Source organism: Corvus cornix, chromosome 15 (genome assembly GCF_000738735.6).
Source record: "Corvus cornix cornix isolate S_Up_H32 chromosome 15, ASM73873v5, whole genome shotgun sequence".
Classification (NCBI taxonomy): Eukaryota; Metazoa; Chordata; class Aves; order Passeriformes; family Corvidae; genus Corvus; species Corvus cornix.
Window position 1 is genome coordinate 4,518,725 of NC_046345.1, and position 13,603 is coordinate 4,532,327.

General features: G+C 63.5%; 2 protein-coding genes across 3 annotated transcripts; both read right to left on the reverse strand.

Moving 5' to 3' along the window:
- Positions 1 to 1,887: 1,887 nt before the first annotated feature.
- Positions 1,888 to 10,401, reverse strand: TRPV4 (transient receptor potential cation channel subfamily V member 4). 2 transcript variants are annotated; one of them, XM_039561413.1, is made up of 16 exons: positions 10,349 to 10,401; positions 7,539 to 7,986; positions 6,458 to 6,630; positions 6,144 to 6,296; positions 5,872 to 6,012; positions 5,484 to 5,782; positions 4,871 to 5,050; positions 4,628 to 4,786; positions 4,422 to 4,514; positions 4,185 to 4,258; positions 3,934 to 4,099; positions 3,668 to 3,734; positions 3,134 to 3,447; positions 2,875 to 3,002; positions 2,555 to 2,676; positions 1,888 to 2,419 (listed from the first exon to the last, which is right to left on the reverse strand). In XM_039561413.1, the coding sequence occupies exons 2-16, from the start codon at positions 7,901 to 7,903 to the stop codon at positions 2,277 to 2,279; spliced, it is 2,577 nt and encodes an 858-aa protein (XP_039417347.1). In that variant the 5' UTR covers positions 7,904 to 7,986; positions 10,349 to 10,401; the 3' UTR covers positions 1,888 to 2,276. The 2 variants fall into 2 exon arrangements, with proteins under 2 accessions (XP_039417347.1, XP_039417346.1); XM_039561412.1 differs by lacking the exons at positions 7,539 to 7,986; positions 10,349 to 10,401 and having other exon boundaries at positions 6,458 to 7,453.
- Positions 10,402 to 10,879: 478 nt separating this feature from the next.
- LOC104688804 (glycolipid transfer protein) lies at positions 10,880 to 13,518 on the reverse strand. The gene is made up of 5 exons (XM_039561372.1): positions 13,332 to 13,518; positions 12,580 to 12,641; positions 12,229 to 12,362; positions 11,793 to 11,943; positions 10,880 to 11,630 (listed from the first exon to the last, which is right to left on the reverse strand). The coding sequence occupies exons 1-5, from the start codon at positions 13,432 to 13,434 to the stop codon at positions 11,448 to 11,450; spliced, it is 633 nt and encodes a 210-aa protein (XP_039417306.1). The 5' UTR covers positions 13,435 to 13,518; the 3' UTR covers positions 10,880 to 11,447.
- Between the last annotated feature and the right edge of the window lie 85 nt (positions 13,519 to 13,603).

Genomic DNA, 13,603 nt, shown 5'->3' on the forward strand with positions numbered 1-13,603 from the left:
CATTCTGGATGACAAGTGCTTTTCTCTTCCCTTTGTTGGGTTTGTCATCGCTGGCAGGGGCGGCGCGGGGAGGGGCGGGAGGGGGCCGGGGCCGAGCACCCCGTGTTCACCAGCCCCCAGGGTGCTCCCGTCACCACAGCTGAGGGTGAAACACCTCAGGGGTTGGTGGGGCAGGGGGTAAAAGGGCCAAGGTGGCAGAGGCATCCTGTGCCGTGGTGTTCCCGTCCCCACAGAGCCACCTCAGGGTGCGAAGTGATGATGCAGGGACTTGGTGGCAGCTGCCCTTCCCACACCCAAAATCCTTTTAAAGCCCACTCACATGTGGCCTCTTGGCTTTGGGGCACCAAGATTTGCACGGGAGGGGAGAAAATTGGTTTATATCTCATTTTACTGGAAAATCCCATCTCTGGTGCTGCAGTCGGGGGCAGCCACAGTGCTGAGCCTGACACCAGCACATTGGGTGACTGAGTTCTGTTCCAGGGCTCCCCGGCCAGGACTGGCCACTGTGGACCTGTGGATCTGTGGCCACCCAGCCAGGTGAAAGCCAAGTTTACTGTGTTCACCCAAGAACCAGCCTAGAAGCAGAGCAGCTCAGCTCCTCATTCGATTATGAAGCAGGAGCCGCCACCTCCGCCTCTCCCAGGGAGTGATAATGAAACATATTCATCCCTCACCCTGGGGAAATACTTAAACCACAATATGAGAGATGTATGTAAATCACATTTAAACGGAGATGGTGCCGTTAACGCTGACGGCGACTCATCAAGTTGGAAGATGAAGTGTCCCCTCTGCTGCTAAAGCATTTGCTGAGAGAGCTGGGCTGTCCCCAGGGCCCTGGCCAGGGTCTCTGTCAGTGTCACCGTGTCACCATGCCACTGGTGCCCACCCAAAGCGCTCCTTCACACTTGCACAACATCCAGTTGTTAACGGAACGCTCACCACTGCAGCTGGCTGTGAGGATGAGGAGGAAAGGAGTTACAGAGATGGATGGGATGGGGTGAGGATGGGAATGGGACGGGGATCCATGGGGATGGGCTAGGGACGGGAAGGGATGGGATGCGGAGTACTGGTTTGCTCCCGGAGCCACCCCTGCGCTCGGGGTGCGGGGTCCGGCCGGTCCCGCACGGCGCGGTGTGTGCTGCCCTCCAGTGGGGCGGCCTCGCACTGCGGCCGCGCACCGCATCCCTGTACCGCACCTGAGCATCGTAACCGGGAACCGCACCTGGGCCTCACATCCCTGTACCGCACCTGTGCCTCACATCCCTGTACCACACCTGTGCCTCACATCCCTGTACCGCACCTGAGCATCGTAACCGGGAACCGCACCTGGACCGCACAACCCTGTACCGCACCTGAACATCCTCACATCCCTGTACCGCACCTGAGCATCGTAACCGGGAACCGCACCTGGACCGCACATCCCTGTACCGCACCTGAACATCCTCACATCCCTGTACCGCACCTGAGCATCGTAACCGGGAACCGCACCTGTGCCTCACATCCCTGTACCACACCTGAACATCCTCACATCCCTGTACCGCACCTGAGCATCGTAACCGGGAACCGCACCTGTGCCTCACATCCCTGTACCACACCTGAACATCCTCACATCCCTGCACCACACCTGCACATCGCATCCCTGTACCGCACCTGTGCCTCACATCCCTGTACCGCACCTGCACATCCTCACATCCCTGTTCCACACCTGTACACCACGGCCATGCACCACTCAGCTCAGCATGATGGGTGACCATGCCCAAAGGCACGGCATGGCTTGGCATGGCACCGCACAGCCAGGGAGCAGCCAGCTCCTCCATCCCTCCCCGAGCCCCGCCGGCAGCGTGGCTCTCCCATCCGGAATCACTCAGTGCCGGGAGGAGGCGGCGGTGGCGGGTCAGTCTTTATTACTAAATAAATAGTCGTATAAATCTTGTGCAAAACTCTGTGGCAAAACCATCGGCCTTGCTGGGCGGCGGGGGCCATGCTCCCCACCCCGGGTCCGGGCCGAGGCTCCTGGCACGGCACAGCCACGGCCCCGGCACAGCAAAGCGAAGCGGTGGCACTGGAGCTCGCCGGTGAGAGCCGAGACCACCGGCACCGCCGGGGCAGGGCCAGGCCCCCCCACCCGGGCTGGACACCCGCCGGGACAGCGGCTGCCGGAGGGACAGAGGCTGCACGAATCCCTGAGGAGCAGACAAGCACCATCCAGCCCGGTCGCGATTCTGGAGCCGCTCCGGGGGCCCGGGCAGAGTCCATCAGCTGCCGGTGCTGCCGGGCTAGAGCGGGGAGTTTGGGGCATGGCCGTGCCGCCGCTCCCGCGGCTCCGCTGTGCCCACGGTCCCCAGGGGAACCACCACCTCCTCCGGCGGGCAGCTCTTGTTCAGCTCCACCACGCGGGGCACCACCGTCGACCACCGATCTGTAGAGAGGGTGGGAGGCTGGCAGAGCCGGGAGCCTGTGGCTGCTGCCTTGGCCTCCAGATCTGCTCCTGGGGCTCATCAGAGGCTGCAAGCAGCATCCTGAGGATGCTCCCTGCCTGCAGCACGGCGCTCACCTCTTCGCAGGCGGCCCATGGTGTGGGAGAAGCCGTAGTACTGGTACGTGTCGCTCTTGCCCGGGTCCTCACTGATGATGCCCAGATTCTGGTTCCAGTGGGACCAGTTCACCTCGTCCACCCTGTGGGGAAGGTCAGACCCGCAGGGGCTGCCTGGGAGCCAGGATGGGAGTTCTGGCACCCACCAGCAATGCCAGCTGCCTCCACATCAGTACAAAGCACCCAGCAAACGAGTGTGTGGTGCCAACTCCCCAAAATGCTGCTGGCTGTGGCGGGAGAGGCTCAGCTGCTCCCCAGCCCCTGAGGGCGCCCACCTTTACCTGAAGCACCAGCGGCGGTCAGGGGTTCCGTCCGTGCCCTTCCCCACAGTGACCATCTCCCCCGAGCGGAAGGCTTTCCGCAGGAACACTGGGAAGGAGCGCTCGATGTCCAGGATGGTGGTGGCCCACTGCCAGGGACACCAGGGACTGCTTGAGCATGGAGGTACCTGGCCCACGGAGCTTGGGAGGCCTCGATGCTGCAGCGCCCCAGGCACAGGATGCCCCTGGGGCCCCTGTCCCACAGCCCCAAGGGTGGTACCTGCAGCTTCCAGATGTGCTTGCTCTCCTTGGAGACTTGGCCCACGGTCTCCCCCATGAGGGCGATGAGCATGTTGAGGAGGAGCACGAAGGTGAGGATGATGTAGGTGACGAGGAGGATGATGAAGACGCCGGGGTACTTGGCGCTCTCGAGCATCTCCAGGTCGCCCATGCCAATGGTGAGCTTGAAGAGGTCGAGCAGGAAGGTGCTGAAGGTCTGGCTGTCCCGGCAGGACGGGTAGGTGGGCACCGTGCAGTTGGATTTCTCGCTGCAGGACTCGCTGCTGGGACACGGGTTGAGGAGGGATACCAGGGCTGAGGGAGAAGGGACAGGGACAGCGAGTCCGCAGGGGCAACGGCAAGGACAGGATCCACAGTGGGTCCCAATGTGGCTCTGTTCTGGATGAGACCCTCTCCACTCCTGGAGGAGGCAATGGCTGTGCCCGTGGGCAGGTGGGATGGAGCCGGGGGTCTGCAGCCCCCTGCCCAACCATGCTGAGCCACAGGGCTTGTCCTTCCCCCAGCCAGGTGTTACCTGAGGCGTAGCCAATCATGAAGAGCAGGTAGACCAGGAGGAAGCGGAACAGGTCTTTGAAGAGGATCTGAAAGTGATGGAGAGCAGGGTGAGGTGTGCCGGACCATGGCATCATCACCAAGCTGTGCCACCAGCACGGCCGGGCTGGGAGCAGGGCAGTGGAGAGCCACTGGAACCCTTCACAAAGCCTGGAGGAACCTCTTTAGGCTACACTTCCACAGGAGGATCACCCCTGGAGAAGGACAAGACCCATGACCCCACCAGACCTTCTGGATCATGATGCTGTAGGTCCCCGTCAGCTTGAGCCCGCGGGTGAAGTACAGGGCGTTCATCCAGCCCAGGACCAGCGCAAAGACCATGACGGCCAGGTAGGCCTCGATGCCACCCAGGTACAGCCCCGCCGTGACAATCACCAGCACCGAGTAGATGAAGCTGGAGGAGAGTTGGGGTCAGACTCTGCACCCACAAGCCCGGGGGGTGCAGCGGCTTGTGGTGGCCCCGGGGCTTCCCCACGTACTAGAGCAGCTGGAAGGAGCCATCTATGAAGAAGGAGTTCACACCCGGGCACTTCTTCATGAACAGGTCTTTGATCTGTGGGAGAGAGGCAGAGGTTGGAGGGTCTGGGGTGGCAGGGTCCCCATGTCTGGGGCCACTGTGGAAGCAGTGGATGCCTCAGGACACAGGGACTGTCACCCCTGGGGACCCCAAGGGTTCAGTGGTCCCACGGGAGGACCCCCTGCCTTGCCACACTGACGTTTGTGCAGAAGAAGAGGATTCCAGTGAGGAGGGTGATGATCTCCCCGGCCAGGCGCAGGTAGTCGGCGGTGCTGGTGTAGGGGTAGGGCGGCTGCGGGGAGAGGACAGAGCTGAGCTGCTCCCCCATCCCCTGGGACAGAGACCAGGCAGACCCCGCTGCGAGGCAGCACTGGCCCGTGGGGCTGGGCCAGCGTGGGGACTCACGGGGCCTTCCATGGGGCGGTAGTAGGCGACGAGGGTGAAGATGACCATGGCGCTGAGGTAGGACACCACGCTGATGTAGAAGGAGACGGCCCCAAACTTGCGCCACTTGTCCCGCAGCAGCTCGTTGATGGGCTCCACGGCCAGCATCTCGTGGCGGTTCTGGTGGGACATGGGTGCTGACAGAGGGCACAGGGCCAGCCCGTCCCCTCCAGACCCCTCCCAGTCCCCCCAGCCCCTGCACACCTCGATCTTGCTGTTGTAGACGAGAATCTCCAGCACGGACACCTCCTCCCCACAAGTGTCCAGAGAGGAGAGGTCGTAGAGGGAGGAGTAGACGGGGCCGTACGCCCAGTCCTTGAATTTCCGGGAGAGGTGCCGGACATCCTCATCCGTGATCTCCCGCCGGATGATGTGCTGGAAAATCTGCCGGATGGATGGAGGACTGCTACCCCCAGACCTGGCCCCACCTGCTTGGGGCATCCTGCCCTTCTCCCACCCCACCCCGGGTGCATCCCTCAACCCACCCCAGTGGGCTCAGGATGCTCCCAGGTGCTCCTGGGATGGTGCAAAGACACTGTTGCAGCCCCCAGGATGCTGCAGTTCTGCATTTTTGATGACCCTCCTCCACCAGAGGCCGAGGGCAGGTCAGGGGAGAGGATGGGCTGTGCGAGGGTCTGGAGTTAGTTAGGAAAGGGCCAGAATGCAAAGGGGCTTTAATTAGCCGGGTTAATAGGCTGCACATCCAGGTTTCCACCAGCATCTGCAGAGAGAAGCCGTGCAGGGGCACGCACTGAGCGCGACAGGACTCAGCGGGGATGGCAGGGAGCTGTCCCCCAATACAGGGGGGTCACTGTACCCCGATCTTGCCGGTCTTGGCTGCCATCATGAGCGGCGAGAGGCCGTCGTTGTTGAGCAGGGCCTCCAGGTTGGTGTCGGGGAAGAGCTTGGCGCACTTTACGAGGAGCAGGTCGTACATCTTGGTGACAAACTTGGTGTTCTCGCGGGTGTTGTCGGCGATGGCCACCAGGGCGTGCAGCACGGTGTTGCCGCGGGAGTCCTGGCGCCGCAGGTCCGCCTGCTTGTGCCCGTTCTCCGTCAGGTAGTGCACGATGTGCGGCTGGTTGGTGCAGGCGGCCAGCGAGAGGGGCAGCTCACCTGCGGGGACATCACCGGCGCTCCTGTCACCCCTTCCCCGCTGCGGGGGCACCTTGGGGTGCAGACACCCGGGCTCCTTCCCTGCTCACCGAAGTAGAAGTAGCCGCCCTCGCTCTTGGGCTGGAAGAAGCGGCCGCGGGCCTGGGCATGGACGTCTGCTCCTTTCTCCACCAGCAGCTCCACGTAGTGCTTGCAGCGGCGCTCGATGGCGATGTGCAGGGCTGTCTGGCCTGTGACACCACCGCCCGTCAGCCACCGCCTTGCCCCGCGACATCCCCCGAGTCCCAGCCTTCCCAGCTCCCCGAATCATCCCAGTGTTCCCCATGGCCAGGCGGGGCCAGCGGTGGCCCACGCCCCCCACCTCGGTAGTAGACATCCCTGAAGGGCGAGTTGATGAACTCCCGCATGTTTCCCGTCTTCTCGGCGATGTCCAGGAGGATGGGGATGGTGTCGTTCTTGCCCCCGCTCAGGTTCAGCAGGGCCTTGGGCAGGCAGGTCTTTCCCGTGGAGGGCTCTGCGAGTGGAAGGTGCTGAGGTGGGGCCAGGGTAAGCCCCCTCAGACCCCTGGCTTCCCATGCCAGAGCTGTGCATCCCCACTCCCGCAGGAACACCGGGATCACCAGTGGTCACGGCGCAGCCCTGGCACCAGGGCAAGGAACACACCCAGGTCCTCACCTCGGAACTCCTCGTCCGTGAGGCGCTTCTTGTGGGTGAGCAGGAAGGACAGGAGCCCATCCAGGCCTGCCGGGGACCCCCGGGAGACGATGTCGAAGAGGATGGGTCTGTTGAAGACCTTGAGGACGGGGGGCGGGTCGGGAGCCGGTCCCTTTGGGGCCGGCGGCTGCTTCCTGCGGGAGAAACGCCAGCGCTGGGAACCGGAGCCGCTGCCTCGGTTTCCCACCTCTGCAATGAGCTTGAGGGTGCTCAGCCACTGGGGACAGGCACGTGGGGACACTTCCCGACTGGGGTCACCTGTGAGGCCGGGGCAGCCTCCCCACCCACAGCAGCCCAGTGCTCCCAGTGCCTCGCCAGCTCCACCCAGGTACCGCAGCGCTTTGGGCCCCCAGCTGTGCCCCTCGGGCTTGGTCACGCTCCGGCACCACGGGTGAAGCCGGACCGGTCGGAGCAGTCGGCAGCAGGGGGACGGACCGGGGACAACCGGTGCGCTCCGGGCACCGGGAATGGGGGCAGGACGGAGGGCGGCTGCCCCCAGCCGGGGACTTCCAGTCTGAGGGCTCATGGGGCATCCTGGCCCCCTCCACCCACCTCCACGAGGGAACATCCCGCTCTCCTGAGCCGGTTGCACCCCTGGGTGGGGACCTGGCGGGGGGCCACGGTGGCCGCCCCAGGTGCCCGGCACAGAGGGGCATTGTGCGTCCGGCCGCGGGCTGCCCCCCCGGCTCCGGTTTCCTGGCGGGGGCAGGGCGGAGGCCTCCTGAAAAGCCCTTTCATGCCGCAGCCAGACGGCCGCACCGGCCAGGGGAGCGGCCGGGCGCACAGAGCCTCTTTCATGGCTCCCGTAAGGGGGAAGGGGAGCGCGCTCCCGGCCCCGCGGCACCGGGGGCTGCGGACCCCCACCACGGCATGGCACAGCCCAGCGCTGCCACTGGCACTCACCGGGAGCTGCTCCCTGTGCGCGACACCTCTGCCCACAGCACCCCGCAGTGCCACTCGAAGGTCTGCCCACGTCCCCAGCTGCTGAACATCCCCCCCCCCACCCCCCGCCGCACCGGGGCCGCGGGGGCCCCGTACTCACTCCCCGACCCTCCTGCGCCAGCGCTTGTTCTCGCTGGGGTGGTGTCGGTAGGTGCCGTAGTCGAAGAGGGAGTCCATGGGGGCTTTCTTGGGCGCGGGGACCACGGGGGACTCGTAGATGGTGGCCTCCAGCAGCTCCATGGGTTTCGGGGCGCCTTTCCGAAAGGCCCCGTGGAATTTCATGCGGAGGTTTTGCTTTCCATCCCCAGCTCCGGGGGGACCCCGGGCTGCCTCGGCGGGGCTCGGGGTGTCCTCGCTCTCGAACAGGTTGGCCAGAGAGGAGAGCGGGAAGGAGTCGTTCTGGAGGGTGCCGTCCTCCCCTGCGCCCTCCCCGGCATCGCGCGGGGCGTCTTCGGTGTCTGCCATGGTCCCTGCACAGAGAACGGACGGGCACGACTGGCCTGCCTGGGTGGCTGTGACCCCCGGCTCCTTCCACGAGACCAAGAGACCTGGCAGAGGAAAACTCAGTGTCACCCGCAAAAGACCCTCCCCATCCTCTCCCCGGGGCACCGAGCCCCGCGGCGGGACAGGTCCCACACCGACCCTGGCAGCGGTCGGGGCCGGCGGGATCCCCTGTAGCTCCGAGTCTCCCGGTCGGCCCTGCCTTGTCCCGGCTCTCTCGGCACCCACCTACCCGCTGCGGGGACCCCTCACGTCTGCGGGGGCCCCTCCGGCTGCGGCGCTGCCGTGCTGGGCGAGGGCGAGCCCGGCCTCGCTGCGGTCAGCCCGGGGTGCAGCCCAGGACAGGGCACAGAGCAGACCCTGTGCACTCCGATCAGCCGCCCAAGGAAAGAAAACATTCCTTGGGATACTCCCCACATCCAAGGAAGCGTCCAGGGAAGCGCGCCCAGAGGCAGCAGGAGCTGCCACCGCAGCAGGGCTGGGAGCGGGGCCAGGGCTGTTCCTGATGCTCCACAACCCAGGGGGGTCGGTGGGACCCGGATCTGGGCACCGGGAGGGGACGGGTGCGGCGCGGGGGGACAGGAGCAGCGGCTGGGACAAGAAATTACGGGTTTAGGTTGCCCGGAGGGACGTGGAGATGAAGGAGAGACGTGCTATCAGTGCGGCCAGCAGAGACTCTACCCTGTCGGCGTGTCCTGCCCACCACGCCGCTCCGGACATGGACAGGTGACTGATCCCGGGCACTCCCCCAGCCCCGTTTTCCACGAAAACCCTCCGGCGAAACCCAGCAGCGTTAGGGCTCAGCGCAGCTCCCGCCTGCAGGGAGCTCAGCCCTCCCGGGACAGAAAAAGCAGCGGAAAACCTGTCATTTTGTGCTGGGCTGCAGCTCTGTGCGACAAGCCACAATGGCAGGCTGGGCCCTGTCGGGAGGGCAGCCCAGCCGGGGAAAGGGCTCGAAAGAGGCAGCCAGGTCCTGGCAGCCACGCGGTGCTCCAGTGGGCACGGGGCTGAGGGTGGCAAACAGCCCTGAAACCCTGCAGCGACAGGGAGGGGGTTCAGGCAGCGGCCCCTTCTCCCTGCTGCCCTGGGGGATGCTCAGCGGGGCTGGTGCAGCCTTGGAGGGCACCAAGTGGGGATGGTGCAGCCGTGGGGTACACTCAGTCCCCAGCGCGACCCTGGGGGACAGTACAGCCCTGGGGGACACACAGCAGGGATGGTGCAGCCTCAGGGGATGCCCAGAAAGGACAGTGCAGCCCTGGGGGACACAGAGCTGACAGTTTCTCCTCTTTGCTGACTTTCTTGCCATCTCCATCTCTGCAAGAAATTCCACAAGCACCTGCCAAAGCCCACAGGTCCCACATCCTGACCCCGTGCAAACAGGGGCCCTCCCATGGCCGGTTTGACCTTGGACAACCGAGAAGAGGGAATTGCCCAAGCAGACGGATGCTGCGGGCTGGGAATGGGAATGGAGCACCTGACCTGTCCAAACTGTGCTGGGACCTAAGGAAAGTGCGGCTTTAGGGAAAACCCGGACACGGCACGGGCTGTCACACACCTGCTGTCACTGGCTGTGGCTGGAGCTTGTGTGGGAAGTGAGGGACTCAGGGCTGGTGCCGTCAGCCCGGGCGCTGCCAGGAAAGGTGCTGTCACAGGGGTTTGATTTGGCCCGTTAGTTATTTGCGTTTGGAATTTTCAGACTTCTTCGCCTCATGGAATAACTGAGTCAAGGCACAGCTCTCGCATCCAACACAAACCCCACCTGTGCTCCCACCTCTTCCCAGCTTCCCACCAAGGTACCTCCCAGTTGGACCAGTGTCCCCAGTCAGTCCCCGCTCCAGCCCATCATGGGAGTACGGACGCTGTCACCGACACCGGGATGTGCGGGGACATCTATGGGTGAGCAGCAGGGAGGGTGTCCCATGACATTAAAGGGTGATCTGGTGGGAGTGAATCATTGAAACCACAGCGGGTTCTTGTCGGAAATGCTCATCTGGAGTGATGCAGCTGCTTCCCCAAATCATCCTCACTGCTGAGGCCGTGCTCATCTCGGGAAGAGCCAGGAGCTCGGTGTGGGCAGCACGGGGGGTTCAGAGCTGGTGGGAGCCCCCTCCTATCAAAGATTCCCCTGGGAACCCACCTGGCATCTCAATCTCAGAGTCTGAGTCCCTAAACTGTCCGGACAGCTCAGGACCCATAAGGGTGCACCTGGCCCTGCCCAGCTCAGCCCTCGGCCCCGGCCTCACCTGGGGTCTCCATCCTGCCCAGGTCCCCGTGTGCTGCCCGGCGAGCTCCATCCTGCCCCAGTTTCCACGTCCCCCACCGGAGGCTCCATCCAGCCCCGGTCCCCGCGTCCCGGCCCGTCCCACTCCCGGTCGTGCCCCCCCGTTGCCCGCTGCCCCGGCTCCGTACCGCGAAAGGTCCCGTGGAAAGTCCCGTAGGCTCCGGCGCCGCCGAGTCGCCCGGGGCCGGTCCCCAGAGCGGCCCCTCCCCGCCCCGGCCCCGGCTCCAGCACGGAGGCGGCACCGGGACCCGCCCTCGGGATCGGCCCCCGCCCGGCCCCCCCGCCCCCGCGGCCCCCGGGCAATCCCCCGGGAACACCCGCTACAAAACAGCCCACAAGGAACAGCCCCAAAATACCCTCCAAAAAATAAACCCCCAGCAACAACGTCTCTGACAGAGCCCTCCCAAGGAACAGCTCTGAAAACCCTCCCAAAAACCAGCCCCCCCAGGACACAGCTCCAAAACAGCCTCCCAGGAACAGCTCCAAAACACCCTCCTCGAAAGCCTCCCGAAAACAGCTCCCTTAGGATAAAACCCCAAATCTCCCTACTGAAAACAGCCCTGCCAGAAACAGCCCCAAAACACCTTCCCTAAAACAGTCTCCCCAAACACCCTGCCTGACAGAGCCCCCACGAACAGCCCCAAATGAGGCTCCCAGGCCACGGGTACTGTCAGTTTTTATTAATTGCTGCTCCCGGGGCTCGGGAGGCGAGGGGGGCTCATAAGGCACCGCAAACACCACGGGGACAGTCCCTGGTTTCCGAATCCCGGCAGAGGGGCTCGCTCTCACGCCGGCACCGGAGGAGTTGGGGTCACCTGGGAAAGTCATCAGCTCCTCCAGCATGGGCATCATTCTGGACAATCCAGTGCCAATCAACACGAGGTGCCCGTTGGTGGGTTCCAGGCACGGTCTGAGTGCCACTTCATTCATCAGCAGGACACTTCATTCCCTGCCCCACTGAAGACAGGAATCCGAGAGTTGGGACTAGAAACACTTGCTTTTCCTCTTGGGAAATCCGAGGGTGACACCCACAATTGTTTTATTGCCGTGTTCTTGATAGAAAGTTAATTGCTATTATTTTTTGGTTAGAAAAGACGTTATCCACTGCAGATCCAGACAGGAATCGAAGTCACCGGAGAGCTGGGAGCTGCCCCAGCTGCCTCAGTGATGAAGACACAGGTAACACCCATCACACGTTATTTAATCTGTGCCAGTCCTGTGCCAGCTTTAGGCTTTGTAGCTCAGCTCAGCGTTCATCTTCGTGTACATCTCATAAATTGCATCCAGGATTGGAGTGACCCTTGTGAGAAACTGATGGATTTTTTCTATGCTTTCCTCTTCTTTGACTTCTTTACCCTTCTCCAAGGCCTTCAGCAAATCGGATTTGTAGGGGAGAGCGTAGACTGAGCCCTATAAAACAGGGAGAGGGAATTTGACTCCCACAAACCCAACAGAGACCATGGGTTGGGGTGTCCTATTCACCAACACTGTGGGGTCTCCAGACACTTGTCAGTGCACAGGAACAGCCTTAGGGATGATGGTTGGATGCTTGGAGAGGGAGGGAATGCTCACCGTGAAGAGCTTCTGCAGCATCCAGCCGTGGTATTTCTTCAGCGCGATCTCGTAAGCCTTCATGGCGTTCACTCGGATGAGGTTCGGATGCTCCTCATCCCTCTCGCCATCGGAGATGCTCTGCAGCAACACCAGAATGAATTTCAGACCCCTGGGAGAAGAGCAGAGATGTTTGGCTCAGGGAAGGGGGTGCTGCTTCCCAGCTTCCAGCCTGGTGTGTCCAAGCATCCCAAAAACCAACAGTTCCAGCAGCGCATCCCCCTCGCAGAGGGTGCCTGTCCCTGTGTGTGCATCCAGGGAAGAGAGAGGTTCCCTGTGCTCCCCAAACACAGCACCCCACACTGCCCAGCCCCAGCCCACACAGCCTCCAGCTGGCGTTCTCCAGCTCCCCACATGCCGGGACACAGCCAGAGCAGCTCCCGACGCTGTGAGTCACCTTTTCAACCACATCAGCGCCAGCGTCGCGCCCGTCTTGGGCCAGGCCGAGCCATGCAGCTCCTTCTCCACCTCCAGGATGTTCTGCAGTGTTTTGAACTTGGCAGGGTTGGAGTCATAAACCGCCCGGATTTTCTGAGGGCAGAGAAGGGGGTTGGCTCCCGGGAGCAGGGAAGCACAGTGGCTGCTAACGGGGCTTTGGGCAGGAGTCCCGGGAGTAAACATGTGACCCGATGAGCCACCGCTGAGCCCAAAGTCCCCGTGGGAAGAAAAGCCTTTTGAAACACCTTCAGTCCCACAGCATCTCTCCCCAGGGATTCTCCCCTCTGAGCCCTCCTAAGTCCCTTCCTACCCTGATATTTCCAGTCAGGTCTGCTTTGACTGGCGAGTAGACGATGGGAGTCCCCAGGCAATCTGTGGAGAAAGGAAGGGAGGACACTTAGTCATTGGTGACACAGGGGACACCACAGACATCCCATAACCAACAGGTTTCACTTCAAGCACAGCCTGGGCACTGAGACACGCCAGCGAGACTAGAAAAGGATCTCTGAGCTTCGTAGATGGATGTTGGCTCTTGGGACAGCCCTGCCACCTACTACGACCCCACCTCCAATCCCCCAGGCTCCGGGACACAGCCCTGGCAGAAGGTCCTGGAACAGCCTGACAGGCACCGGACACTGCCCGTCCGCAGGCAGGCAGCCCCATGTCCTGCGCTTCCGGGGCTGCCACCGAGCCGCCACACAATAGCTGACATTGTGGAGGGCAGCGAGCACACTGTGACACGAGGGCGGCCACGCCGACACCCACCCATGTCCCGACACGGGGTGGGATCCATGGGTGGGATGGCAGCTCCTGCCCCGAGCCATGCCTTTGGATGGGGTGTTCCAGGGGACGACAGGACGCTTCCCAAAGGAGCTGCTCGGCGGGTTTGACAGGATCGTGATGCAACCCTGGCCCTGGCAGAGCAGCCAAGCCCGGCGTGAGCCCTGGATCAGGCAGGAGGGTCACCACCCAAAACTGGGGAAGGGGCACCCCGCAGCGGCTGAGCCCGCAGCAGGCCTGGTCCCAGTCCTCATCTCCCAGCCCCGGCCACCCTGGTCTCACCGAAGAACGGCGGCAGGTGCGCCACGGCCTCCAGGAAGGGCAAAGTCTCGATCTGCTTGTCAGCCGGCAGCGGCTTGAACTCGTGTTCCAGCAGCAGCGCCATGACCGGCGCAACGCCCCCCTCTCTCCCCCTCACCGCTCCCCGGCTGAGGGGGCTCTGAGGGCAGCGGGGGCCGACCCGGCAGCGCGCCCACGCCACGCTCCGCCCCCCGCCGCTCCGGCCAATGGCTGCGCACCGCCCATAAGGGCGGTGCGCAGCCATTGGCCGGAGC